At 44.5% G+C, this 27,223-nt stretch overlaps 1 protein-coding gene across 1 annotated transcript in view; it reads right to left on the reverse strand.

Moving 5' to 3' along the window:
- Nucleotides 1-27,223, reverse strand: part of LOC139317686 (zinc finger protein 219-like) — a 48,406-nt gene that overhangs the window by 13,132 nt on the left and 8,051 nt on the right. The window contains 1 exon segment of the mRNA XM_070944763.1: nucleotides 24,686-26,048. Within this exon segment, the coding sequence (XP_070800864.1) occupies nucleotides 24,686-26,048 (1,363 nt within the window).

Below are 27,223 nucleotides of genomic sequence, written 5' to 3' on the forward strand. Positions count from 1 at the left end.
ATTTTGTATGCAAATGGTGTTCACGCCTCTAAAATCAACGCACAATCTCAATGTACGATCTTTTTTTTCTCTTTAAACAGTACTGGGGTGGCCATCCTGGATTTCGCAGGCTTGATGAACCCTCTGGCTAGGTTGTTGTCAATGTACTTCCTCAACTCGGTTATTTCAGCAGGTGTCATGGAGTACATTCTGGGTTTTGGCAATTTGGCTCCCGGTTGTAATTCGATGGCACAGTCCGTGGGCCGATGAGGGGGGAGGAGGTTACATTCTTCCTCACTGAAAGCTTCGGCTAAGTCTGCATACACCTTAGGAATCTGGTGTTCGCCTGGAGGCCCGTCTGAACAAACCGCTGCTGTTTCTGGCCGCTAGCCATTATGGGTAGGTTGCTTTTTGGGGGGAGGGGCAGGGGGTAATGGGCCAACCCCTATTCTGATTTTTCGGTATCCATCTTCCCATTTGATGGTGGGGGCCCATTTGTCCAGCCAAGCCAGGCCTACTATGATAGATTCTGACATTTTTGGGGTTACTATAAATCGTATAAGTTCATGATGTTTCCCCATCTCTAATTTAATCAGTTCAGTAATATGAGTGGCAGGGACACCCCCCCCAATTAACGTTCCATCCACCTGGTGAAATTTAATTGGGCGCTTTAAGGGTGTTGTCCTGATCCCCAATTGTTCTACAACTTTAAGCCCGATTAGACATCTGGTGCAGCCGGTATCTATTATTGCTGGCAGTTCTGCTTGTTTCCCTGTCTCTGGCAGCACCAGTTTTACTTTAATTGAGAAGGGGGGGATGGGTGCACTCACCATAAGGTCTTCATCTCCGCTAGCCACGCCAGGAGGGGCTTCTTTAGCCGGAGGGTCCTCGCTCTCTTCAGTGGGGAGGGGAATTTCCGCGGCTTGTCTGGAAAATCGGCTAGTGTCTGGGGTTTTCCTTGGAGCCCTCCTGCCTCGTGGAGCTGTGGCAGGACGTTGTTGTGGAACTGGGGCAGGGGCCAGGCACTCAGAAGCTTGATGTCCTGTTTGTCCACACCAATAGCACTTAATCGCCCCAGGGTGTGTGTGGCACATTTGTAGCCTTTGAAATGGGCCTTCTGGATAGCTGGGTCAATAGCTTCTTTAAAGTAGTGTAGGAGTATGTGGTCAGGCCAATGCCCTAGATCCCCTGCAACTCGTCTAAAGTCCCATACAAAGTCTTTTATAGGTCGATTACCTTGCTTCATATCCTTTAGCATGGCTTCGCTTTCATTTATGCGGTCTGGGTCCTCAAATCGGGAACGGAGCAGTGTAATAAACCCATCAGCATCATTCAGTTCTGCAGCACCCTCATTGTGCAGCTGGGCTATCCATTTAGAAGCCTCTCCCACATTCATCCTATCTGAGATTGCCGACACCAAGTCCCGTTCTGATTCGTATTGGTCCCCGTACTGATCTACGTGAGCCCAGACCCTGCTGAGGAAATAAGCTAGTTTGGCCGGCATCCCGTCAAAGGTTGCTCTGAAGCGGGGTGGCGTTGGCTTCGCGGGTGGAGGGGCTCCGGCCGCGGCTGGCTGGGATATAACTTGCTGCAGTGCTGCTCCTGGTTGCTGCATTGCAGCCGGCTGCTGGGGGACTTGCTGGGCTGGAGAGAGGGGGGGCAATGTCGTCGGCTGCTGGGGGAGGGGGCCCGGCTGTTGAGCTGCTTGCTGCGCTGGAGGGAGGGGGGCATTCCAGCCGGCTGCTGGATTAGTCCCCCCTGTGGTGCCAGGATCGTTGGGCCTTAGGAGGGGGGCCATGGGGATCCCTGGAAGCTTGGAACAGATGGCGCAGGATACCACTGGCACTGGACCCATCCCTGGCTGGGATAAAACCCCCATCTGGGCGGTATATTCTCAGCAGGAGGTAGCGCGAAGGCAGGCTGGTGAGGGCCCCCGAAAGGGGGGTTTTGCATTCTGTATGCCGGCTGTGCCTGGTGCCCCACTGCTGCAGGATGGCTATGCTGCGCTAATCCTCTCGTTTCGCCCCTGGCCGGGTAAGGGGGGGTCTGCTCCCTACTAATCCCCCCTCCATGTCCCGGATCAGGGAAGGTGAATGTAGGTTGTGCTAGCCTCCATCTCACCTCAAGGGGTTGGGAAGAGGGTGCGGAACTCCCCACTTCCATCCGCTCAAAACACTCAGGGAGCCCAGTTAAGGACTGGCTTCACATTGGGTGCAGCCGGTCCCAGTCCCGGGAGTCTCCAGATCCCACAGCAGCCCCCATCCTCCAGTCTGGCTCACGGGGTGACTTTATTTCCACTCCTGGAGCTGGGTCGGACTGGCAACTCTTCCAGGAATCTGACGCCTTGGGCCGAGCCCCCAGCCGAAGGGCTTCCTCTGCAGCCTCCATGGCTCTCCCCAGTTCTTCAGAAGGAGAAAGCAAGGGGTCGGCAATTCCTTGAGCATCCGCCTCCCCGGCGGGCCCCTCTCCGATTTCTCCTTTCTCCTCCATCTTCACTGAGTCTTCGCACCACCCGGGGTTTAGGTAGATGCTGGGGCTCAGCACCCCCGACAGCCCCCTTACGGGGTGCTGTTAGGTTTTAAAGGAGATTTGGGTTAATGTCAGCGTTCCAGAAAAACCCCAACTCCAAGTAAAGACGCGGAAGCAAACATTTTCCAAAGTTCTCTTTACTAGAATAGGCAAACTGGCACATCTGAGAAAACCCAAATCTGAAAAGCCCGGGTTTTCCTTCAGTAAGTCAAAGCTCCCAAAACCATCCCCTTTCCCACCCACCAGTCGGTCACATGCTCCAATCAATGTCCGTTCCATCTCGATCCAGCCCCGTCCACTCCTTCTCCAGATGCTGGATCGCCCTGACCTTGACCGACAGGAAGAATGCTATTATGTCTACTAACAACCCTTCTCCTTAATCCCCCCTCCTACTTTCCCACACATGAGAAGGTGGCAGCATTGGAGCGTCCGGCGTAATATGGCTTCCAAGGCTGACAACAAGTGTCTCATTTCACTTGTCTAGCACAGCCAACTTCTTTTAGACCAGAGTTCCCCAACATTTGCAGATTGGTGGGGGAGGTGATGGTTCCATGCAAGTGGTGGGCAAGCACGTGCACCCACCACTCATGCAAATAGAGCGTGCACACACACACTTGCCCGCTGCTTATGCAAGTGGGGATGCACGTGCTCACCCACCGCTTCTGCAGCCCGGTTCCAAACTGCTCATGGCCCAGTAGTGGGCTGCGGCCCGGGGACCTCTATTTTAGACCACTCTAGATTTAGATTTATATCTAAAATGATACAAATGATTGAACTATAATTTGTATAAGGAATTATACCCAGTGTATTTAATAGCTGCAGAACTTATGTTCTTCTATGATTCTGATAAAGATTGAAATAAGATTGAAATTGAAATAAAATACACTATTAGCAAGAAACTGCCTTCAGCAAGATGACTGACATTTAGGAAAAGAAAATGGGATGCAATAAAATGGGAACACTTTCTAGAGGCAGAAATACAGGAAGGAAAAATGTATAAACCAGAGATGTTGGCAATGTTGAGGACAGTCACATTTGATTGCATTTTAGTTTTTTTCTCTATTTTTTATTGTTATATGAACAAACTATAAAATTTAAAAAAAATACAAAAATGTCCAAACACAGCTGAACTGTAAGAATTTATATTTGCATACAGCTATCTGGGTAGTACTGATTTCAGAGGCAACAATTTTTTAAAAAGTTAACTAAAAAAGTGACATATCTCACAGACCTGGCACCATGGCAGAGGAAGCTTGGGAATAGAGGAAGCCTTTTTACAAAACTGTAACAAGAGAATTAAAAAAAAAAAAACACTTGAGAAGACCTCAAATGTGTAAGATCTATTTTTTTTTCATACCTGTACAAATCAGAGCCAGAAAAGGGGATGGTGAGAGGAGAGAAAGTAAATTCTTGTCACAAGATACAATCATCCGACTTTGTTTTTCCTTCCTCACAAAGTTGGAAGGGAGGATGAAGTGGTCCTTCCTGGTCATTCCAATCATTATTCTTAAGTACTGTGAAGATGTTTCCTTCTCTCTTCTGTGTAGAATGAAAGATACTAGCTAAAAGATGGGGGAAATAATTTTAAGGGCGTTTGTGAACCTAGAGATCATAATGTCCCAAGTCATTTCAGGATGGTGAACATCACAGAAAATGTTGAGATTATATTATGCCCACCTTTGCAAAATAGCTATCAAGAGAGATAGCTTTGCAAAAGTACTTGATCTCTTTAGGGCTTTCCGGATTTTTACATATCTTTGTCAGTTAATGTTATAGGAGCTTCATGTGGGTCATACAGATATAGAAAGGAAATCTGATTTAACAAAATGCTGAGTTTCCCTTTCATTTAGTTTCCAAACAAAGACAGACATCTTTTTATTTTATTTTATTTAGCTACCATATTGGAGGGCAAAAGGTGACATACAAAAATTAAATGAATTATAAAATATGTTGTCAAAAAAAAAAAAAACACAAAAGGGAACCAATAAAATAAAAGCTCATGTTGTAAAAAATGTTTACACAAAAATTGAAAACATTGCTAAGCAAGTTCACAAAATGTAGTGGCCTAAGTCTGCTGGAAGGACAAACTGAGGTGCCAGTGAAAATGTAATCCCCACCCCCCTCAGATTCTGTAACTAGTTGCACCACCACCACCTGACTTAATTTTAGGCAACTCAGTAATATTTTGTGGCTTTCTAGGAACAAATGCTAATTTCTCATCCTGCCATAACATTTCTATGCAATTTAGGGTTGAACATAGGAATCCCGTTTTTATCCAGTGCTTTTCTGATTTACTTTTTTTATTTTTATTTTTTTATTTATTTGTGAAGAACGTATTAGGTAATAAGTATAAACATGGATTGGATACATAAAATAGATACAAATAGAGGAAACATTAGGACAGGGACGGTAGGGACACTGGTGCTCTTATGCACGCCCCTTACAGACCTCTTAGGAATGGGGTGAGGTCAACAGTAGGCAGTCTTAGGTTAAAATTTTGGGGATTTTGGGATGAAACCACAGAGTCAGGTAGTGCATTCCAGGCATTGACCACTCTGTTGCTGAAGTCATATTTTCTGCAATCGAGTTTGGAGTGGTTCACTTTAAGTTTGTATCTATTGCGTGCTCGTGTATTGTTGTGGTTGAAGCTGAAGTAGTCATTGACAGGTAGGACATTGTAGCAGATAGTTTTATGAGCTATGCTTAGGTCATACCGAAGGCGGCATAGTTCTAAGTTTTCTAAGCCCAGGATTTTAAGTCTGGTGGCATAAGGTATTTTGTTGCAAGCAGAGGAGTGGAGGACTCTTGTGAAATATTTCTGGACATGTTCAATTGTATTAATGTCTGATATGTAGTGCGGGTTCCAGATAGATGAGCTGTATTCGAGAATTGGTCCAGCAAATGTTTTGTATGCTCTGGTTAGTAGTGTGATATTACTGGAGAAGAAGCTACGCAAGATTAGGTTTACAACTCTTAATGCCTTTTTGGCACTGTTGTTACAGTGGGCTTTGGCACTTAGATCATTAGATATGAGTACTCCAAGGTCCTTGACAGAGTGAGGGTCAACTACGAGGTCATGTCACTGAAGCTTGTATTTTGTGTTCTGGTTCTTTTTGCCAATGTGTAAGACAGAGCATTTGTTGGTTGAGATTTGGAGTTGCCAATTGTTTGACCATTCCGACACAAAGTCAAGGTCTTTTTGAAGGGTAGCAGCATTGTCTGTGGTGTTAAATATTTTTACATCATTGGCGAAGAGAACGCAGTTGCTTATAATATGATCGCAAAGGTCATTTATGTATAGTATGAAGAGTGTTGGTCCTAGAACGCTGCCTTGGGGGACACTGCTATTAACAGGTGCAGGATTTGATAGGGCGCTCCCTATTTTGACCACTTGTCTGTTTGTCAGGAATGCGGCTATCCAATTATGTAGGGGTCCGGAGATGCCATAGGATTTTAGTTTTAGAAGTAGTTTGTCATGTACCACTGAATCAAAGTCTTTACAGAAGTCTATGTAAATTGTGTCTATTGCTTTGCCCTGATCAAGATTTGTAGTCCATATGTTCTTGCAGTGTAGAAGTTGTAGATTACAGGATAATTTTTTTCTGAAACCAAATTGTTTATTAGAGAGTAGGTTGTTTGTTTCTAGGTGGAGGGTAATGGATTGGTTAATGATTGATTCCATGACTTTGCAGGTGATGCAGCATAAAGAGATTGGTCTGTAATTTTCAACTAGGCTGGGGTCTCCCTTTTTGAAGATTGATCATGGAGTCATAAACTCTTATCGTTAACCAAAGCAAGTTAGGCCGGTAGATCCTTAGATATTGTTCTGGGGTTCTATGTGACTTCATTGACAATGTTATGTTGAACTTGGGAGTGATTTGACAGGATGGTAATTCTAAGAAAGATTCACTATTCACTACTTTTTCCCTTTCAAGACACTGTCTTTGAGGATTGTAGAGCTCGAGCTTTTGAAATGGTTCTGCAACTTTTCCAGAGTAAAGAACATTAATAATTCATTTGTGTAGAACTTCAGAAATTTATTTTGAAGGAGCCTAATGTGACTCTAAATCTGTGTAGTAGGAATTTCAACATGACGAGGGGAGCCAAAGTTTGTGAGATTGTTATGAGACCAGGCTAATAGCTCCAAGTGTTCAAAAAAGTGCTGGCCCTACTTATCCCAGTTCATAAAACATGGAAAGGGACATTATTTTCCATACTGGCAGACCTCATCTTAGATGTTTTTATTTATAAAATAAATGAAGCAACACCAAACCAAATATCCACCATACAAAATGACATGGCCAAATCCTCTTGTGTAACCTGATGTGATTCCAACTGTACAGTATAGGTTTTTTTTTTTCCAAAGTGGCAAATAGTATGAAAATTAGTCCATCTCTATACTACAGATTTAATCTCATTTAATAAGAAATTATTTCTCATCAAGAAGACTGAGAACTGTAGGTGAGGGTTCCTTGGTGCTCTCTGAGCTTGGTTGTTTACTTGCAGACGTTTCATTACCAAAACTAGGTAACATCTTCAGTGCTGATGATGTTACAGAGTTTGGGTAATGAAATGTCTGCAAGAAAACAACCAAGCTCAGAGAGCACTAAGGACCCATCATTTCAACCCTAAACTACAAATATTCTCCTTTATTAGAACTGTAGGTCTCTGTGGAGCTTGAAAAGTCTTAGAAAATGTATAACATTGTCACCAAGATGCATTCTTTGGATTTTCTAAGAAAATTCAGAACAATGAAATGAATGAAACTGGAATGCCTGTGTGCAATAAAAAATGTACTTAGAAGCAATGTTACATCATGCCATATTCATTTGCATAAATGTACCCTATGCTTTCACAACATACTGTATTTTTCGGAGTATAAGACACTCCGTAGTATAAGACGCACCTACCTTTTTTGGTGAGGAAAACAAGAAAAAGAAATCTGCCTCTGCCTCTGCCTCCCAGCAATTTTGCCTCGTTGCAGCAAACAGCAAATAGCCTGCTTTACTTTCATTTTCGTTTTCAGCATAGTTTGATTAGCACAAGAAAAAAAAATCTGCTCCCAGCAATTTACCTCCTTGCAGCAAGCAGCAGAGGCCTGCGCAGCAATAGGCAGTGGCAATCCCTGCAGCCTGAAACAGCTGAGAGTCGAGAGACTGATCCAAGGGACAATCAACTTGTGCTAATTAGGCTGTGCTGAAGCTGAAATGGGCTGTTTCTTCTTGCTGCTTGCTGCAAGGAGGTAAATTGCTGGGAGGCAGAAGCCAAAGGGTGGGGGCCAGTGGGTAGGCGGGGCTACATTTGGTGTAAGACGCACCTAAATTTTCACCCCCTTTTAGGGTGGAAAAGGTGCGTCTTATACTCCAAAAAATACAGTACTTTGAATTTCCTTCATGCATAATTTGAATTGGGAGAGGCAGACAACATCTCTTTAACCAGACTTCTTATAACTAGGAAGCAAAGGCAATAACGCCAAAGCAGTAGTGTGTTGAAGTACAGGGAAAAGCATTGGAAGAGGCAATTTGAGAAGTGCATCAGGGCAACTGAAATATATCTTCTACCTGTGCGGAAGAGGGTTATTTTATTTCCATGGCACATGTATTACCTGGTACATCCTATCAAACCAAACTGGCATGTATGGGACATGGAAATCCAAATTTTGCTTGCCCAGAGATGTTTACAGGTTGGCATTGTCAGGAACAAATGACATCATCTTGGTCAGAGACCAAAGGGGTAAAGATTCTTCTTGATGTTGCTCTAAACTGAAACACTGAGGATTTTTACACTGGGGGTGGGAGGTTTTGCTCCTTCCCAAAATATCCTATGCCCAAACACACATTCTGTTTTCCTTTGCAGTAATTTGGAAGGCACAGAAAATGGCTGCTTCCCTGCTGACTCTTGATCATGTAGTGTATGGGATGAGTAATCAGGAGAGCAGCTGGCTGGATCAGCCACATTGTGCACATGTCTAATATCTTTATTTCTCGCTGTATTGTTTGGGAAGGAAGGGTTCTGGGACAAAGACTTGCTTGTAGCATTTAAAGCACAAATCAGTTTAGATCTACAGGCACATTGCCCTACAAAGCAGGGTTTTTTGCCATTCTGATCATTTTTGATAAACATTTCCAATGTGATTTTTCCACCACTTTGAGACTGGAAACACAAAAATAATGTTCAGTGAGCTTTTAGTAACATAAGTTCCATGCAAAAGTTTATGCATACCTGGTCAAATTACTTATTTCAATGTCCTTAGTGAACAGAATATGATACAACTTATACATGGAACAAAAGTTCTGCAAATCTGAATTCATGCTTATTGGTTATGATCAGTTGTTCAAGAATAACCAGTGACGAGACTTCCGGTTTGGCGTAGCGGCGAGACAGTTGGGGAATTAGCGGGCTGATGAGCTCCGTGAAAACCCGGACTGACGAACCGCTGCCGATGGGTCTGCGGACCAGAACCGTCCTGTAGGGACGGGGAAGAAGGAGAGGCACCTCGGAAGACCAAGAGGAACAGGAAAGTTCCTCGAAGGTCAGAGGAAACTCTCTATGACTTGGTGGCAGGGGATGGCAGCCATTGCGGCTGCCACGAAGCTAGGGCAACCGGATTAAGCATTGAGCAGGAGTGATGAATGGAACGGAGTTTTTGGAAGCCGGGTGAGTGCAGCCAACCCATGGTTTGAAACAACAATAAGGAAAACATCTTTGTAACTTAAAGACCCCTAGTGATGAAACAGCGGCTAATGAGCGGGGGGGGGGGGGGAGAAAAGAAGATTCTGAAGCGCAATTTTAAAGAGATAAAAACCCGATGGAAAATTGACTTTTGAATAAAACTATTTGGAAATTTTAAATAACTAGAGAATTTGCCCCAAGAGTGGTTAAAGGATCGGAAAGAAATAAATAGATCCTTTCTTTTTCCTTTCTTTTTCGAATTTCAAGAAAAACAAAGAGAATGGATAATAAGCTTTAAAACAGAAGTGTCGTATAAATGAAAGAAAAAAGGAAAAAAGAAGTGAAAAGAGCTGTGTAAATTTGGACTGGACTACAAAACTGATTTGATATTTTTAAAAGCTAAAAAGAAAAAGAGAAGCTAAATAAGATTGTTGATGCAGATTGAAACAAAATGGATACTTGTTTGACAACAGGTAATTGTGGATTGCAGAGAGACACCTTCAGGAGTAAAAAGGAATACTGTAATTGCAACTTGGTCTTTGTTTTGGAAAATTGTGAACTTTACAGATAAAATGTCGTGAGAACTTTCGGGGGAGGATTTCTTTGTCTGCAAGCAGCTCGACTTTGGAGGGGAAAAAAGGGGGGAATACAACGGAACTTTTATAAATTGGAACAATATTAAGTTAAAAAGAATAAAATGGCACAGGAAATTAGTGAAATTATTAAATTGAGGTACTTGCCATGGAAAATGGAAATAAGAGAAATAATTATACTGTTACATGGAAGACTAAAACTTGAGGATATAAAAACTGAAATGGAGCATATGCAAGCAGACAAGAAAATGAAGACGGAGAAGTAAGACATAGAGATTGAAAATAGAGAAGACAAAGACAATATGATTAACTATGAAGAAGTTACTGTACATGTGGATAATAATAATAAAAAGGAGGTTTTTAGAGAGTATATTGGAATTAACAATGGGGAAAAAAATAAAGATGATTATGCTGGGATTAACAGTGGAATGATAAAAGAAAAAGGTTGGAAAATATAAGAATAATAAAAAGGAGATTTATTTATTTATTTATTTATTGGTTCGATTTATATGCCGCCCTTCTCTGGAGACTCAGGGCGGCTTACAATGCGTTAAGCAATAGCCTTCATACTTTTGTATATACCTGCTTAGTAGGGCTTTCGCCCCCCCCCAAGCGGTGTTCTTTTTTTTTAATACAAAGTCAGTTTATTGCCCCCACAATCCAGGTCCTCATTTTACCTACCTTGGAAGGATGGAAGGCTGAGTCAACCTTGAGCCTGGTGAGATTTGAACTCACAGTAATTGCAGGCAGCTGGCAGCTAAGTGCTACTTAACAGCACTTTAGTCCACTGCACCACCAAGGCTCTTTAGAGATTACATTTTTAGAGATTACACTGGGATTAACAGTGAAAAAGATGATTACACTGGGATTAACAGTGGAATGATAAAAGAAAAGGTTGGAAAATACTAGGGAATATAGAGTAAAATAGAAGAGTCCAGGTCTTTGATTTAATGATTATATTGAGATTAATAATGGTAAAATGAGAGAAAGAGAAAAGAGAAGGGAAACAACGGGACAGATAGGGCAAAATAGGGGAGAGAGAATGAGCGTTGGTCTTACCTGATACGCCACTTCTAGTCACTAGGAAACGCCGGTCACTAAAGGGTTACAACCAAGCCAGTAGCTCTAGGACCGAGTCCACCAACAAAAGAAGCCCCGCCTCTTCCTGTATCCAGTTTGAGACGAGGACGAAAGGTAGACTGTCGTGTCTGTAGAAAAATAAAGGAAAGTTAAAAAATCCCCAGGACCCACCCCCCTCTGTCAACAGCCAAAAGCCAGCACGAGAGGTGCCGGACCAATTGGGAGGGGGTGACCGGCGTTTCCTAGTGACTAGAAGTGGCGTATCAGGTAAGACCAACGCTCATTCTCAGTCACGGAGGAAACGCTGGTCACTAAAGGGATATACCAAAGCCCGTGTACCTATTGGGAGGGAGAAGGCCGACGCCTCTCCTGGTCCTGGGAAGATACCCGCTGCAGCACACGTCTTCCAAAGGAGGCTTCCGCCGATGCATAAACATCCAACCGGTAATGCCGGATAAATGGAGATGGAGACGTCCAAGTAGCGGCTCGGCAGACCTCCTCGAGTGAAGCTTGGGTAGACCAGGCAGCCGAAGTAGCCGCGCTCCTGGTAGAGTGGGCTGTAACACCACGAGGCACTGGCAACGATTGAGCTTCGTAAGCTAAAGAAATGGAAGCCCTGAGCCATCGACCCAAGGTAGTAGAAGAAACCTTTGACCCCAAGGACTGGGGTTGGAAAGACACAAAGAGAGCCTCGGAGCGACGAAAGGAAGAAGTCCTGGAGATATAAATCTTGAGAGCCCGATGAACATCAAGCTTGTGCCACACAGTCTCCAAGCGATGACGGGGGGAAGTACAGAAGTTGGGAAGAATGATCTCTTGAGAACGATGAAAAGTTGAATTGATCTTTGGAATAAAAGCTGGATCCAATCTCAAAATTACTCGATCAGGATGAATAATACAGAGATCCTGGCGAACTGAGAGGGCAGCCAACTCCGAGATCCTCCTAGCCGAGGTGATAGCCACTAGAAAGGCTGACTTAAAAGACAAGAACTTCAGCGAGACTTCCCGGAGAGGTTCAAAAGGAGGACCAGTAAGAGCTAACAGAACCTTATTCAGGTCCCAGGTGGGAAACCGATGAACAGCCGGAGGACGTAGATTGGTTGCGCCTCTGAGGAATGAACGGATGAGAGGATGAGTGGACACAGACTCAGCGGTGCCGCAGGTGAGGATAGATGAGATGGCAGAGATTTGCCTCCGGAGGGTATTGGGAGAAAGCCCCGAATTGAAGCCATCGTGAAGGAAGCCCAGGATGTCAAGAATGGAAGCAGCAGTAGGAAGGACCTTCTTACGGCGACACCAGGCAGAGAAGGCCATCCAAGTAGCATTGTAAATACGGTTCGTTGATCCTCGACGGGAGGCCTGGATCATAGAAATTATTTCCGAAGGCACCCTGGCTGAGGACAGGAGGAACCGCTCAACCTCCAGATGGTCAGCCGGAACCACTGAGGGTCTGGATGAGCTAGACGGCCCTGCCACAGAGATATTTTGTCAGCCGGGATCTGCCAATGGGGAGCAACAGAGAGAGCCATCAGATCCGCAAACCACGGTTGTCTGGGCCAGAAGGGAGCCAGAAGGATGAGCTCGGCTTGTTCCTGCAACAGCTTCCTGATGACCCTGGAGATGAGGGGAAGAGGTGGGAAAGCATAGAGAAGAAGACCACAAGGCCACAGGCTGATCAAGGCGTCCACAGCTTCGGCTCCCGGGACAGGAAATCTTGTGTAAAACCTCGGAAGCTGGTGGTTGGATTCGGACGCGAAGAGGTCCACTGCTGGAAGGCCGAAGCGATGCACGATGTCCTGGAACAGAAGTGGATCAAGGCTCCACTCCGTCTGGTCCACCACCGATCGACTGAGAGCGTCCGCCTGAACATTTGCTGACCCTGAGATGTGAGAGGCGTGGATGGATGCCAAGTGACTCTCCGCCCACCTGAAGAGATGAGATGCCTCCCTCATGAGAGCCTTGGAGCGGGTCCCTCCTTGTCGGTTGATGTGGGCCTTGGCAGCTACGTTGTCTGTTCTGATCAAGACATCCAGACCTCGAAGGAGAGGAGCGAACTTGCGAAGAGCTCGGAAGATGGCTCTGAGCTCCAAGATGTTGATGTGAAGTCCCCTCTCCTGGACCGACCACTGCCCTTGGGCCAGCTGAGACCCCAGGTGAGCCCCCCATCCGAAGAGGCTCGCGTCCGTGGTGATGCTCACGCGTTGAGGCACTCTGAACAGGCATCCCTGAGCAAGAGCCGGAGAGGTCCACCATGCCAAGGACCGGAGAACTTGAGGAGTCAAGGGGACTCTGGCCTCTGACGTGCTCCTGCGTGACCGTTGAAACGGAAGTAAAAACCATTGAAGTTCCCGGCTATGAAACCGAGACCACGGAGTGATCCCGAAGGCAGAAACCATTTTCCCTAGCAAGCGGGAAAGCCCCAGGAGGGAAAAAGAGCGAGAGGCCTTAACCTGACCTACCAGCTCAACAATGCTGTCCTGATGATCCTGAGAAAGGGAAACCTGCAACCTGACAGAATCAATAACAGCCCCTAAATGCTGAATGCACGTGGAGGGAACTAGATTGCTTTTAGAACGATTAACCAAAAAACCATGGGATTGCAGGGTCTGAAGGGTGACCTGAATATCCTCATTACCCCTAACCTCAGAACTAGACAAAATAAGAATATCATCTAGATAAAACAAAACTCTAACAGGAAAAGATCTCATATGGCCCGATAAGGCAGCCATGATCTTTGTAAAGACCCTAGGAGCTGAGGAAAGGCCAAAGGGAAGGGCTCTATACTGATAATGCCTACCCCGATAACAAAAACGGAGGTATTTCCGATGGTCCGGAAAAATGGGCACATGGAGATAAGCCTCCGTCAAATCGATGGAAGACAAAAAATCACCTGGACGGATAGAAAGGAGAATGGTCTGGAGGGATTCCATCTTGAACCGACGATAGACTATATATCGGTTCAAGGATTTAAGATCCAATATGGCCCTCCAGCCTCCTGAAGCCTTGGGAACTAGAAACAAACGGGAATAGAATCCCTGGCCAACTTCCCCTAGGGGAACACATTGAACAGCCCTAATCTCCAAAAGATGTTGAATAGCCTCATCTAGCAGAACCCTCTTGGACCTGACATGAGAGACAGGGCACCTGACAAACAAGTCAGGAGGAACCGAAGAGAACTCAAGGGTCAACCCAAACCTAATAGTACGTCTAATCCAGGGGTCTGAAACTGAACAATCCCATTGGTCAGCAAAAAATGCTAACCTACCTCCAATTAAGGAGTCAGAGATAGGTAAAGGAGAACTAACGGGACCTGCGAAAGGGACGCCCCCTACCCCCCCTGAAGGGTCTGCGGGGAGGGAAACGGGACCCCTGCCTGACCTGGAAATCCTGCTGTTGTCCGCCCCTGGGCTGAGAGTACCGCTGAGGCCTGGACTGGAAGGAAGAGAAGTCGGAGCGAAAGGAATGGCTTCGAAAGGAACCCTGCTGACGAGGATCAGATCTTCTCGATAAGGCGGGAAGAATCTTGCGATGATCCTTCGTCTCGATGAGGAGTGGGTCCAAGGCTGGGCCGAAGAGATAGTTCCCCGAGAAAGGAGCTGATGCCAGTCTCCACTTGTTCCGAACATCTGCCTGCCACTGACGAAGCCACAGGAGCCTACGAGAAGTGACTGAAGCCCCGATAGCCTTAGCTGAAAACCTTGCCGCATTCAGAATAGCATCAGCAGAGAACTCAACAGCAGCTAGGATCTTGTTGATGTCCTGGTGAGATCGCATATCAGAAGGAGGCAGCCTTTCCTGTAGTTGGCGAAGCCAAAGGATGGAGGCCCTGTTAAAAAAGGAAGCTGCCAAGGAGGCCTGAATGGACCAAGTTGAGGCCTGGTGGTCCTTGACCAAGGAGCGTTCAAACTTCTTATCTTCAGGGCGCAGGAATTCCTCTGACGGACCAGTAAGAGGAGATGCAGAAGAGAGGGCGACGACGGGAGCATCTACAGAAGGAACTTGAAGAATATTAGCAAAATCAGATGCCATATTATAAAATCTTTTATCTAGACCATTGGGAACCGGGCCAGAACTAGGAGAAGACCACTGTCTTTGAACGACATCAGAAAACAGCTTGGGAGCTGGAACGACCTCTGCACGAATGGAAGGTTCCTGAAATAATAATGATGAAGAGGGATGCTGAGAAGAGGATGTAGAAGCCCCTTGAGAGGAAGGAGTAGAAGAAATTCCCAGGCCAGTAACATTTTGAGCTTTAAATAGAAGGGATCTGAATAATTGAGGCTTGAAAAGACCAATGAAGGAAGGCTGGTCTGGTTCTAGACCTTCATCATCCGAGAGATCTTGATCAGGGGCAATTTCCCCCTCAGACAGGGAACCTTGACTTGCATTTTCCGGGGAATCCACCCTTTCTTCACATTGCACAGGATCAGCAACCGCCTGGGCCCTCACAGAACGACTCTGCTGACTCACATAACTGGAGGCCTCAGAAGAGGCCCTTTGCTGAAGGCCTTCAGCAATACCCTGCCTAATTGAAACAGAAATAAGTTCAGCTAGGGCAGGAGTTAAATTTACAGGAGCCTCAGACCCCTGAATGCAGGATTGGGCTTGAGCCTCAGGAAATTCTTGCCTTGGGGGGGGCCTGAATAGAAACAATTGGAGATAAGAGGCCTAGCAGCAGGAAAAACTGAAGAAGGATCAACAACTACATTCTCACCCAGAGTAGACTGATCAGGAGAAAAATCATGTTCAATTTGAATTTGGGAAGAAGGAACAGCCACATTGGAAGTGGGGAGGGCAGGAGATTTAGAAGGCCCCACAGAAGGAGATGAAAATCTAGAGGCCTCTGAAGCAGCTTTTTGAAAGGCCTTTTCCATGGCCTTATGCCTCCTGGTCTCTTCTCTTGATGATGCAGCAATATTAGTACTCTTGGAGTGATTAGATCTAGTAGAAATTCTGGCTGCCTTGGGAGGAACAGAATCCCCTGAGGAACTTTCTTTAGGATCAGAAGAATGGCCCCTTTTTCCTTTGCTTTGGGATTTATTGCTCCTAGCATCAGCCATGATAAAGCAGAAATTTACTTTTGCAGCTCAGAATAAATGCAAAGGATAGAAATCACCCTTAAATGCACCCACAGGGAATAATTGGTGGTTCAGGTAACTCACTGCACCAGGAGAGAAGCAGAGTAGAATCCAGGAGCCAGGAAGATTACTCAGGAGGCAGGAAATGGCCACTAGCCAAAGGGCTTAACAGTGTGGCAAAATTGGGCGCGGAAAAGCCTTCGCGCCAGAAATTAGCAGCCAGAATTCTCCAACAGCAGCAGGAGGCAGGGAAACCTCTCCAAAAGCCTCCAAAATCCCTTGAAAGTGCTGCAAAAGGTAGGACGATGCAAAACGCACGTGGGCGTTGCTGCAGGGCTGCTCAGGGCCGCTGGAGCGTTTCCAGCGCTCCCCAGCTGATTCCAATTAAGTTTAGCCACTTTTGAAGAAAACTCCAGCAATTTGAGCAGAAAAGAGCAAACTAAGTAGAAATAAGCCAGCAATGGCCAAATAACTCCCCCACGAAGAGTTAATGAGAGAGAACTAACAGACACGACTGTCCTCTACCGGACCGAGTCGAAAAACTGGATACAGGAAGAGGCGGGGCTTCTTTTGTTGGTGGACTCGGTCCTAGAGCTACTGGCTTGGTTGTAACCCTTTAGTGACCGGCGTTTCCTCTGTGACTGAGAAAGGAAGATAGAAATGAGAGAAGAATATGTTATAGATATCTAGAATTGAAATATGAATTGAAGCTAAAATATATGAACAATGGACATAATGAATTAATTTTTATTGAGATGTTGGATGGTACTATTTGAGAAAATTGATGGCTATTTTTAAAGATTACACTGGGATTAACAGTGAAAAAAATAAAGATGATTACACTGGGATTAACAGTGAGCAAAATAGGGGATAGAAAAAGGAAGATAGAAATGAGAGAAGAATTAATACCTCATAATACATTTTACAAATCTTACCCTTACTTGGACCAAGATGCCCTACGCACTGTTACTCATGCGCTGGTCACCTCCCGTCTTGACTACTGCAACGCTCTCTACCTAGGGCTGCCCTTGAAAACCACTCGAAGGCTTCAGCTGGCGCAGAATGACGCCGCGCGGGTTGTGATGGGAGCGTCCCGACACTCCCATGTTACACCCCTCCTGCGCGACTTGGTTACCGGTTGCCCTTCGGGTGAGGTTCAAGGTGCTGATTACCTACAAAGCCCTTCATGGCCTAGGGCCGGGATATTTGTCGGACCCCCTGCAGCCAGCGACAATTCCCAATCGCCCGGTGCGTTCCCACAGACAGGGCCTTTTCAGGGTGCCGTCAGCCAGACAGTGTCGGCTGGCGACTCCCAGGGGGAGAGCTTTCTCTGTGGGCGCACCCACCCTCTGGAACCAACTTCCTTTGGAGCTCCGGATGGCCCCTGACCTTCGCTCGTTCTGCCGCGATTTGAAGACCTGGTTGTTCCGCAGCCTGGACTGATGGGGGTTTTTTTAATGAATTTTAAATTGTTTTAAATTGGAATTTTAATTTTATATTGTCTTTTAATGAGGAACTGTGTATCTTTACTGTTGTGAGCTGCCCTGAGACCTTGGAGATAGGGCGGCATATAAATTGCATTATAAATAAATAAATAAATAAATAAATAAATAAATAAATAAATAAATAAATAAATAAGAGATTACACTGGGATTAACAGTGAAAAAATAAAGATGATTACACTGGGATTAACAGTGAAAAAGATGATTACACTGGGATTAACAGTGGGTAAAATAGGGGATAGAAAAAGGAAGATAGAAATGAGAGAAGAATATGCTATAGATACCTAGACTTGAAATATTTATTTATTTATTTATTTTATTTTATTGAATTTCTATACTACTCCCGAAGGACTCAGGGCGGTGCACAGCCATGAAATAAAACACATAGATATACAAAATTTAAAATCGAATAAAATGAATTAAATAAATTTGGCTGAATTAATACCCATAATTTAAAATACCCATATTTAAATACAGTAAAAATTTAAAATTTACACTTAAAAGGGAGAAGATTTAGGCGAGGCCAGCTTGATGAAATAAAAGCGTCTTCAGCTCGCGGCGGAAGGTGCGCAGGTCCGGAATCCTCTGTATCTCTGGGGGGAGCTCATTCCAGATCGTCGGTGCCCCCACAGAGAAGGCTCTCCCCCTAGGGGCCGACAGCCGACATTGTTTGGCCGACGGCACCTGGAGGAGCCCCTCTCTGTGGGAGCGTACTGGTCGGTGGAAGGCTATTGATGGTAGTAGGCGGTCCCGTAAGTAACCAGGTCCTAAGCCATGGAGCGCTTTAAAGGTGGTAACCAGAACCTTGAAGCGCACCCGGAAGACCACCGGGAGCCAGTGCAGCTCGCGCAGGAGAGGCGAGAGATAAGGAGAATCCAAGACCTCAGTGCCTTCCGTCGCGCCCTTAAAACCCATTTATTTAAACAAGCCGGGCTGGCTTAAGATGAAATTTTTAACTGTTTTTTAAATGTTTTAAACGTTTTTAATTGGTAAATGAGTTTTAATTGGGCCAAATTTATATATCTTTTAATTGTTTTTAATATTTGTTCTGCATGTTTTTTAATCTGGCTGTACACCGCCCTGAGTCCTCAGGGAGAAGGGCGGTATAGAAATCCAATATAAAATAAAATAAATAAAATAAATAAAATAAATCAACCGCCACCGCGGCAATAACGTTGAGCAGCTCGGGCAGGGCTGCCGCCACGTGGCAGGGAGCCAGGTACGTGATCAGCAAACCCATCTGAACCCCATGGCCCCACTTCACAAGGAGGGACTCACAACCAGCTGTCTGAGGTACAGTGGTCTCCCTCGGCCTAAGGCCTTCTCTAATAATAACCGCTACTCCCCCGCCCCTCCCCTGTGACCTTGGCTGATGGAATGCGTGGAAACCTGGTGGGCACATTTCTACCAGAGGGACCCCTCCCTCTGGGCCCAACCAGGTCTCCGTAATACCCGCCAGGTCCGCTCCCCCCTCGTAAACAAGATCACAGATGAGGGGGGCTTTATTTACTACGGACCTGGCGTTGCACAACATCAGGCGAAGGCCCAGGCCCTGAAGGTCTGTACTACCTGGAGAACGGGTGGAGCCTTGGGGGCCGGAGCACCCTACCGCTTGAAGACAGCGGGTGCGTGCTCCCTTAACATGATATGGCCCCCTGCTCCCGCCATATCTACCTCTCCCACACACAGTACCGATGGTAAAAACACCGTCTGGACCAGCTCGACCCCCTCCGGATCCCCCACCACCCCCGCCGAATGTCCTGGCCAAGCCCGACTCTCCCCCTAGTGGGTTATCCCCCAAACCCACAACCATAATTCCAATCCCACCCCCCTCCCCCCTCCCCAAACCCCTTAAAAGTTTAGACAAGGACAATTTTAAAAAACCCCGCAGCCCCCTCTTTGTGGCATGCCACCTCTCGGGACTCCAGAGCCCGTCATCGAGGTAGGCCCTCGATAGAATGGAGGGCCAAGCCTGCGAGAGGGGGGAGTCTCGCAGACCAAGAAGCTCCGCTGCTGAGTACATTGATCATAATGGGTGACACGACCATATCCTGAGGGTATATATAAAGGACCGAGGAGAAGACAAAGGAATGGGGGGTCTCAGAGACATATTTATAGGACCAGGTCCCCTGTCCCCTCACAACAGAGGACATAGTCCCCTCACAACAGAGGACATAGTCCAAAGTCAATATGGATTGAAGCTAAAATATATGAAAATTAAATTATGTAAAAAGAAACTGTATCAATGGATATAATGAATTAATTGTTATTGAGATGTTGGATGGTACTATTTGAGAAAATTGATGGCTATAATAATTGTTTCAATACCTATAACAATTGTAATAATTTGAATATCTTCAATAATACATTTATTTAAACAAAGGAAAAGAAAATTGAAATGATATAGGATTATGATTTACTAAATAAGATTCATTTAAATTGGTTTTTATATAAATGGTATTGTTAAATAGACAGAATTTAGGGAAATAACTGTGAATTGTATTATGTTGTGTTATTTGAATTAAGAACTTTGTTTAAATGTTAAATTGGTATATTTTCAAGATTAGAGATAAGATTTAAATTTGATGAGGTAATAATTAAATAAAGACTTAATGAATATTATATGAAGTAATAATAAAATGTAAGGAAGTTCTAGAAATGGAAATAAGATTTAGAAATATAAACATGTTTGAATTGTATTTTTAATAGTGAGTATTTTTTTTTTTTAATTTGATTTATATGCCGCCCTTCTCCGAAGACTCAGGGCGGCTTACAATGTGCTCAGCAATAGCCTTCATCCTTTTGTATATTTATACAAAGTCAGCTTATTGCCCCCACAAACTGGGTCCTCATTTCACCTACCTTAGAAAGGATGGAAGGCTGAGTCAACCTTGAGCCTTGGCGAGATTCGAACCCTGCAGTAATTGCAGACAGCTGGTCTTAATAACCAGCTTAATAACAGGGTGCCTTAAACCCCTGTACTACCAAGGCTCTTTTGGGCTATTTGGGGTAAGAATTGTGAAATGTATTATGAGGTATTAATTGAATTAAGATTTAAGGTGGATTAATAGAAGGGTAATTGCTTTGATTAAGTTAATATGAGTTAGCTTTCTATAAGATGGTAATAGTTGAGATATGTGATAAGTGTTATGGCAAAAATAGAATATATGAAATTCTGTTAAAGATGAACAAAAAGTTGAACAAATTTATGACCGGATCAATGCTCTGTTCCGAAAAGATGTATTGTATGTTTGTGTGTTTTAAAAAAATAATAAAAAAAAAAAAATCCCCCCCCCCAAAAAAAAAGAATAACCAGTGACATTTTAGCTTCAAACACCAAATTCATTGTTATTTTATTATCATCAAATTGTTAAAGCTCCAAAAAGTGATTGATTTGTTAGGTCTAAAGTTACTCACGTGAAGACAACTCCACTGGTAAGCAAATACTCTAACCCAGAGCTGTCAAACTCCTGGACCATGAGCCAGATGCATCATGCACTGGCCATGCTCACACCCGGTTTAGCAAAGGGGGAAAAAAGTCCCCATACATCATGTGACGCAGGGGTGAAAACTACTTACCTTCCCTACTGGTTTGGAAGTGCACGCAGCGTGCACGCATCACATGCGCACACAGACCCTCTGCACATGCGCAAACCCTTCTGCGCATGCGCAGAGGGTAAAAAACAGGTTACGTCCTGGTTAAAACCACGAAGTAACGATGACCAGGCGGGTGGGCGGATCCTTGCGCTGCCATCGCTACCGGTTCTCCGAACCACCCACCGCCATTGTTACCGGTTCAGCTGAACCGGTAGCATTTTACCCCTGACGTGACGCCACCGTGACATGAGTTTGACACCCCTGCACTAAACCTTCTAACTTTTTAAGTTGTGAGTGTTCTGTTTATTTTCAACAACCAACAGTTCTTCTAAGCCTTGGAGGAGCCTTGGTGGCGCAGCAGACTAAAGTGCTGTTAAGTAGCACCAGCTGCCTGCAATTACTGCAAGTTCAAATCTCACCAGGCTCAAGGTTGATTCAGCCTTCCATCCTTTCGAGGTAGGTAAAATGAGGACCCAGATTGTGGGGGCAATAAGCTGACTTTGTATAAAAAAGAACACCACTTAGGGGGGGCCGAAAGCCCTACTAAGCAGGTATATACAAAAGTATGAAGGCTATTGCTTAACGCATTGTAAGCCGCCCTGAGTCTCCGGAGAAGAGCAGCATATAAATCGAACCAATAAATAAATAAATAAATAAGCAGTTGCCTGCTTGGAATATTTGAAAATGAACATAAATTACTTATAAAGCAGTAAAGGCTATAAAAAAAATTTGAATGTTTCCAGCTAACAACTTTAATTTTGAGAAACACTATTAGGTAGTGAAAGTTACATGAATTGCTGAAGTCAACAAGATCTGGAAGACCAGGAAAAATCTGTTACAATGACATGAAAGCTGGTTAGAGCTGAAAAGACCCTGCTGAAAAGTTTATCCACAGTACAGTGTTGCTTATGTAATAATGATGTGCATGGGAATGTTATCAAGAAGGAAACCTTTTCTCTGACCTCTTCACAAAAGTCACCATTTAAAATAGCAGAAGAAAGCCTTGACAAGCTTGAAATGTTTTGGTAGAAAGTGCTTTGGACTAATGATCACATTCACAAGATACATTTGGAAGTAAAAAGATGAATCATTTTTAAGAAAAACTTTACCATCCAATAAGAATGGAGCTGGCTCTATTATATTTGGGGTTGTATGACAGCAGCTTATGGGGTGGAATTAACTAAATATCCACATATTGTACAACCTCATGTTCTATAACTGAGAAAATTGAAGCTGAAAAATGTTCAGATCAGTGGTGGGTTGCCCCCGGTTCTATAGAACCGGTAGTAAAACCGGCGGGAGGCTCCACCCACCAACCCCGACGTCATCAGAACGCTTCTGTGCATGCGCAGAAGAGCGTGCACGCTCTCGCTTCACTCGCATGCGCGTGCGGCTCCATTGTGAACCGGTAGTAAAGGTAAGTAGAACCCACCCCTGGTTCAGATATTTCATTGTAGTTATGACATGAAAGAAACTTCTAAATCATCTATAAAATACTTACAGGAAATAAAGATAAAGATTTTGGGGTGGCTGTCACAGTTCTCAAACAAGAATATTTTTGAAAATCTGAGGGAAAAGATCCCAAACATGTCACACTCTATCAGCCCTAGGAAGGAGGTAAAACACTTCCAAGAAAAGGAGGAGGAGGTGGTGGAGGGGTGAAGTAGAGAAGGAGAAGGAGAAGACAACTCTTCCCTGGCTTCACGAAATGTTTGTTATTTTTGTCAAAGAATTACAAAGTACAGTCTGAAGGGTTTCCAGACTTTGTACTAGTTTCCTTATTCTGAATCTGTAAACAGCTGCGTGTAAACAGAAATTACATTCAAATTTGCAGCAAGATGGCCTGTTTAGATGGTTTGTATCATGTACAGGTTGTGTCAGCCTCTGTTTGCTTGGGGATTCACTAAAGCATATACTGTATTTTTCGGAGTATAAGATGCACTTTTTTCCCCCCTAAAAGAGGGTGGAAATGTTGGTGTGCCTTATACACTGAATACAGCCATTTTTGGCCTCCCGAAGCCCTGCCCCGCTCGTCCCATTTTTGCAAAAAATGGGTCTGTTTTTCACAAAAACGGGGCACGCAGAGGGTTTGGGAGGCCTGCAGAGTGCTCCTGGGGGCCAGAGAGGGCAAATCCCCCCTTTTTTTTCTTACTTACCTCTTCGAAATCTTGGTGCGTCTTATACACCAGTGCATCTTATAGTCTGAAAAATATGGTAATTTCACTAGAGAAGCCTACATTCATGCATGCAACTATAGGGTTTTTGTTCTTCCAAAATTCAAAACAGACTTAATTCTATTAATTGAACTTCAATTCTGAGACATACACTGCGAGATTCACTGATACAGACTTGGGAGGGAATTAGGAAGAAACATTATCTCAAAATACCAGGCTGATTATCCACTATGGAGGCAATGATCTACCCCAACACATTAGATAGTGGTAAAATGGTAAAAAAAAAATGAAATTTTGGACAATGGAGGAAGATTAAAATCTAACCAAGAATTAAAGGAACAGGGAATAATCATAGATTGGTGGCCATATCTTCAATTGCAATCTAGAAAAAAAAAAAGATTTAGAAGAATTTGGATTTGAACCGAAATTTACACAATTAGATAAATTATTAACAGGCCCAGAAGAGAAATTACTATCTAAAATATATAATTTTATTAAATTTTGATTTAGAAGAAGAAATTGTAAAGGGATCAATAATAGCATGGACTAAAAATATTGGGCACAACATTTGAGTTAGAAGATTGGGAAAAAATTTGGGAGAAAAACTATACATTAACAAAATCTGCCACATATAAAGAAAACCAGTATAAAATGTTCTATTGGTGGCATTTAGCCCCAACAAGACTCACAAAAATGTACCCCAACCTAAAACCTAATTGCTAGAAATGCAAACAAGTACAAGGTACCTACTTCCATGTATGGTGGCTTTGCCCAGAAGTTAAAAAATTCTGGATTAAAATACAAAAATGGCTAAAAGAAATCACACACTGTAAAATAGAATTGAAACCTGAACTGTTTGTTCTGGGGATTATTAAAGGAAATTACCCTAAAAGGATTAAATATTTGATTATTCATATAACTACAGCAGTAAGAATTGTACTCGCGCAAGCCTGGAAAATGTCCACTATACCAACAGACTGTGCAATAATCCAGAAAATTTTCGAATGTGCAGAAATGGACAAATTTACTTTAGAATTAAATAATAAGGAAGACTCGGAATACTACTTAACTTGGGAAAATTGGTATCAATGGATAGAAATTAAAAATAAGAAATGTATAGAATAAAATAAGATACAAAATGTGTTTAAATATGTCAATTAACTAGGAATATGCGGGAATAGATGAACAAAGTTAAGAATTACGTACTGTCAGAATGACGTTTAATTGTATAATTATTATGGATGTATTTTTGTTATAGATGTATTTTAACTTGTATTTTTGGATTTGAAATGTTAATAAAGGTTTATTAAAAAAAAAAGTAACTTCAATTCGGCCACGTTAAATGCAGCCCCGGGCCAGTTTGCCTCAAACTAAATGAAAGTCTTGCTTCTTATTCTCTGTGACCACAGTCAGTCACCTCCACCCAGCTCATTCATTCCCATAAAATTGCTAAGTGTGGTCTGGACTCCATCTGTACTTGCCTTTTTCCTTCTGGGTCAGCAGTGGTGAGCTGGTGTTGGCTGCAGTAGATGCTCTCGCATTTGTTGGAAGCCAGTGTCCACTGAGAATGTGAGAACCCAGTGACTGTCCCTTGTTCCACTCTCTCACACAGGATAGGTGGCTTTGTCGATGCAAGGCCATCTGCTGGAATGTACCAAAGTTCCGGTTACAGTCTGGGCAGCGATGGTTCCCCCCTGAGTCTTCTCTCACAAGCTTGGACCCTACTATATAAGAATGTTCCCGCCACTGCTGACTACTCTCCATGGCATGAGCAGTGGCCTGCATTCGTTCAGCACAGTTCACATCACTGTAACCCAGGAAACTGCCTGTACTGGCTTTGTCTGTTGGCCGAGGAGAGAGGAGAGATGGATACAGGGCCTCACAACCGACAAGTAAACTCTGTGCTGATGGTCCTGGTCCTCTTTGTTCACTCTGGAGGCCCAGCTTGCTGAGATGAACCTTCATGTGATTTTTCAGGAACCATGGTTCCTTGAAGCCACGCCCACACACCTGGCACTTATGGTCAAAGGAGTCTTTGTGCTTCCGCATGTGACCCTTAAGGAACCAGGACTGGGTGAAGGCTTGACCACAGACCTGGCAGCAGAACTCTGTAGGGGTGGAGGCAGAGGAGGAACGGGTGGGTGTTGAAGCAGGAGGGGTGGGTGGAGCTGTAGTGGTGGGTACAGGAGCAGGAGGGGTGGGTGTCCAAGCGGCTGGGGAGTTATGAGCCTGTTGGTTGTGCCACTGAAGTTCTGACTCCTGTGTGGCAGCGAAAGAACATTGCCCACACTTGTACGGCTGATGGAGGATGCGAAGGTGGCGCTCGCATTCCCCTGCAGTGCGAAACTTGCCCTTGCAGAAAGAGCAGTGAAAGGTGGGTAGAGGTTGGGGTGGAATAGGAGCAGTCATCTCTTCTTCCTCTTCCTCCTCCTCCTCCTTTTCCTCTTCTTGACCCCGCAGAAGTGCCCGCTCTTCCAATTCAAGCAGCAGGCGGCTCTGGTGACTGAACCGGGTGTGGGCCTCAGGACAATGAGAGCGCAAGTGGAGACGTAAGCTGGCACGCTGCCCTGCCCGGTGGCCACAGTAGGGACAAGTGAGTGGATAGGAGCTGGTGTGGATGCGGGTATGCAATGCTAAGATGCTGTTAAAGCGGAAATGCTTGCCACAGATAGGACAGGGATAAGGGCGAGCCTCCCCTCCTGCCCCCCCTGGCCCATTAGAGTAATGTTGTAAGTCCAGCTCCCCATTGAAAGCCATAATGTCAGCTTCATCACTGGAAGAGGAGGAAGGAGAAGGAAGGGCAACACTGGCTGAATTGGCAGAAGGCAATTGGTAATCTGCACCCTGTAGGAAGGAAGGGGGAAAGAAGAAAGTTAAAACCTTTATACTGAATCATTTCTTTTCCTAAGTCTGTTTTTCAATCAATGATATAGCATAACAGCTTGTTGGTACAGGAAAAGAAGAACGACATTAATTTCCTTGAAGAATGAGACAGAGCTCTGGATTTCCCTCGATGCAGTTTGCAAACTGGTAGTTGGCATGAAGTCTTTGTACAAAACAAACAGAAACCCTTCTGTCCTCAGCCAGCAACCTTTCCATTCAACATTTTGCAAAGCAGAGGCTGAAAAAAAAGCAGCCAAATAACCTTTTTTCCTATGACTGGAAAGCAGAAGCTTTGCTTTATTGTTAGGGGAAATAGGAAAAGGGAGACTCCAAAGAGCAGGTGTCCCAACTTCACATTTTGGAAAATCAATCAGCACTTATAAATCTGTGTGTCAACAAAAGCATGATTGAATTTGGTGAATTATATCCTGTGATAAGACAGTAAAACATGGTTGTGAACCAAAGAATGGGTAAGACCTTCAGACCAGTAAGTGGAACAAAGAGGGTGTCAGCGTTCCAGAAAAACCCCAACTCCAAGTAAAGACGCGGAAGCAAACATTTTCCAACGTTCTCTTTACTAGAATAGGCAAAGTGGCACATCTGGGAAAACCCGAATCTGAAAAGCCCGGGTTTTCCTTCAGTAAGTCAAAGCTCCCAAAACTATCCCCTTTTCCCCCCAGTTGGTCACATGCTCCAATCAACGTCCGCTCCATCTCGATCCAGTCCCCTGACCACTCCTTCTCCAGATGCTGGATCGCCCTGACCTTGACCGACAGGAAGAATGCTATTATGTCTACTAACAATCAGGACAGGGTCCTATTAGACCTCTCAGCGGCTTTTGATACCATCGACCATGGTATCATGCTGCACCGGTTGGAAGAGTTAGGGGTGGAGGGCACTGTATTATGGTGGTTCTCCTCCTTTCTCTCTGACCAGTTGCAGTCTGTGTTGGCAGGGGGGCAGAGGTCGACCCCGAGGCCCCTCATATGTGGGGTGCCACAAGGGTCGGTCCTCTCGCCCCTTTTGTTCAACATTTATGTAAAGCCGCTGGGCGAGATCATCTGTGGTTTCGGGGTGAAGTACCACCAGTACGCTGATGACACCCAGCTGTACATCTCCACCCCGGACCACCCCAA

This window comes from Pituophis catenifer, unplaced genomic scaffold (assembly GCF_029215685.1).
Source record: "Pituophis catenifer annectens isolate HBS135680 unplaced genomic scaffold, rPitCat1.0.hap2 SCAF_5, whole genome shotgun sequence".
NCBI classification, from domain to species: Eukaryota; Metazoa; Chordata; class Lepidosauria; order Squamata; family Colubridae; genus Pituophis; species Pituophis catenifer.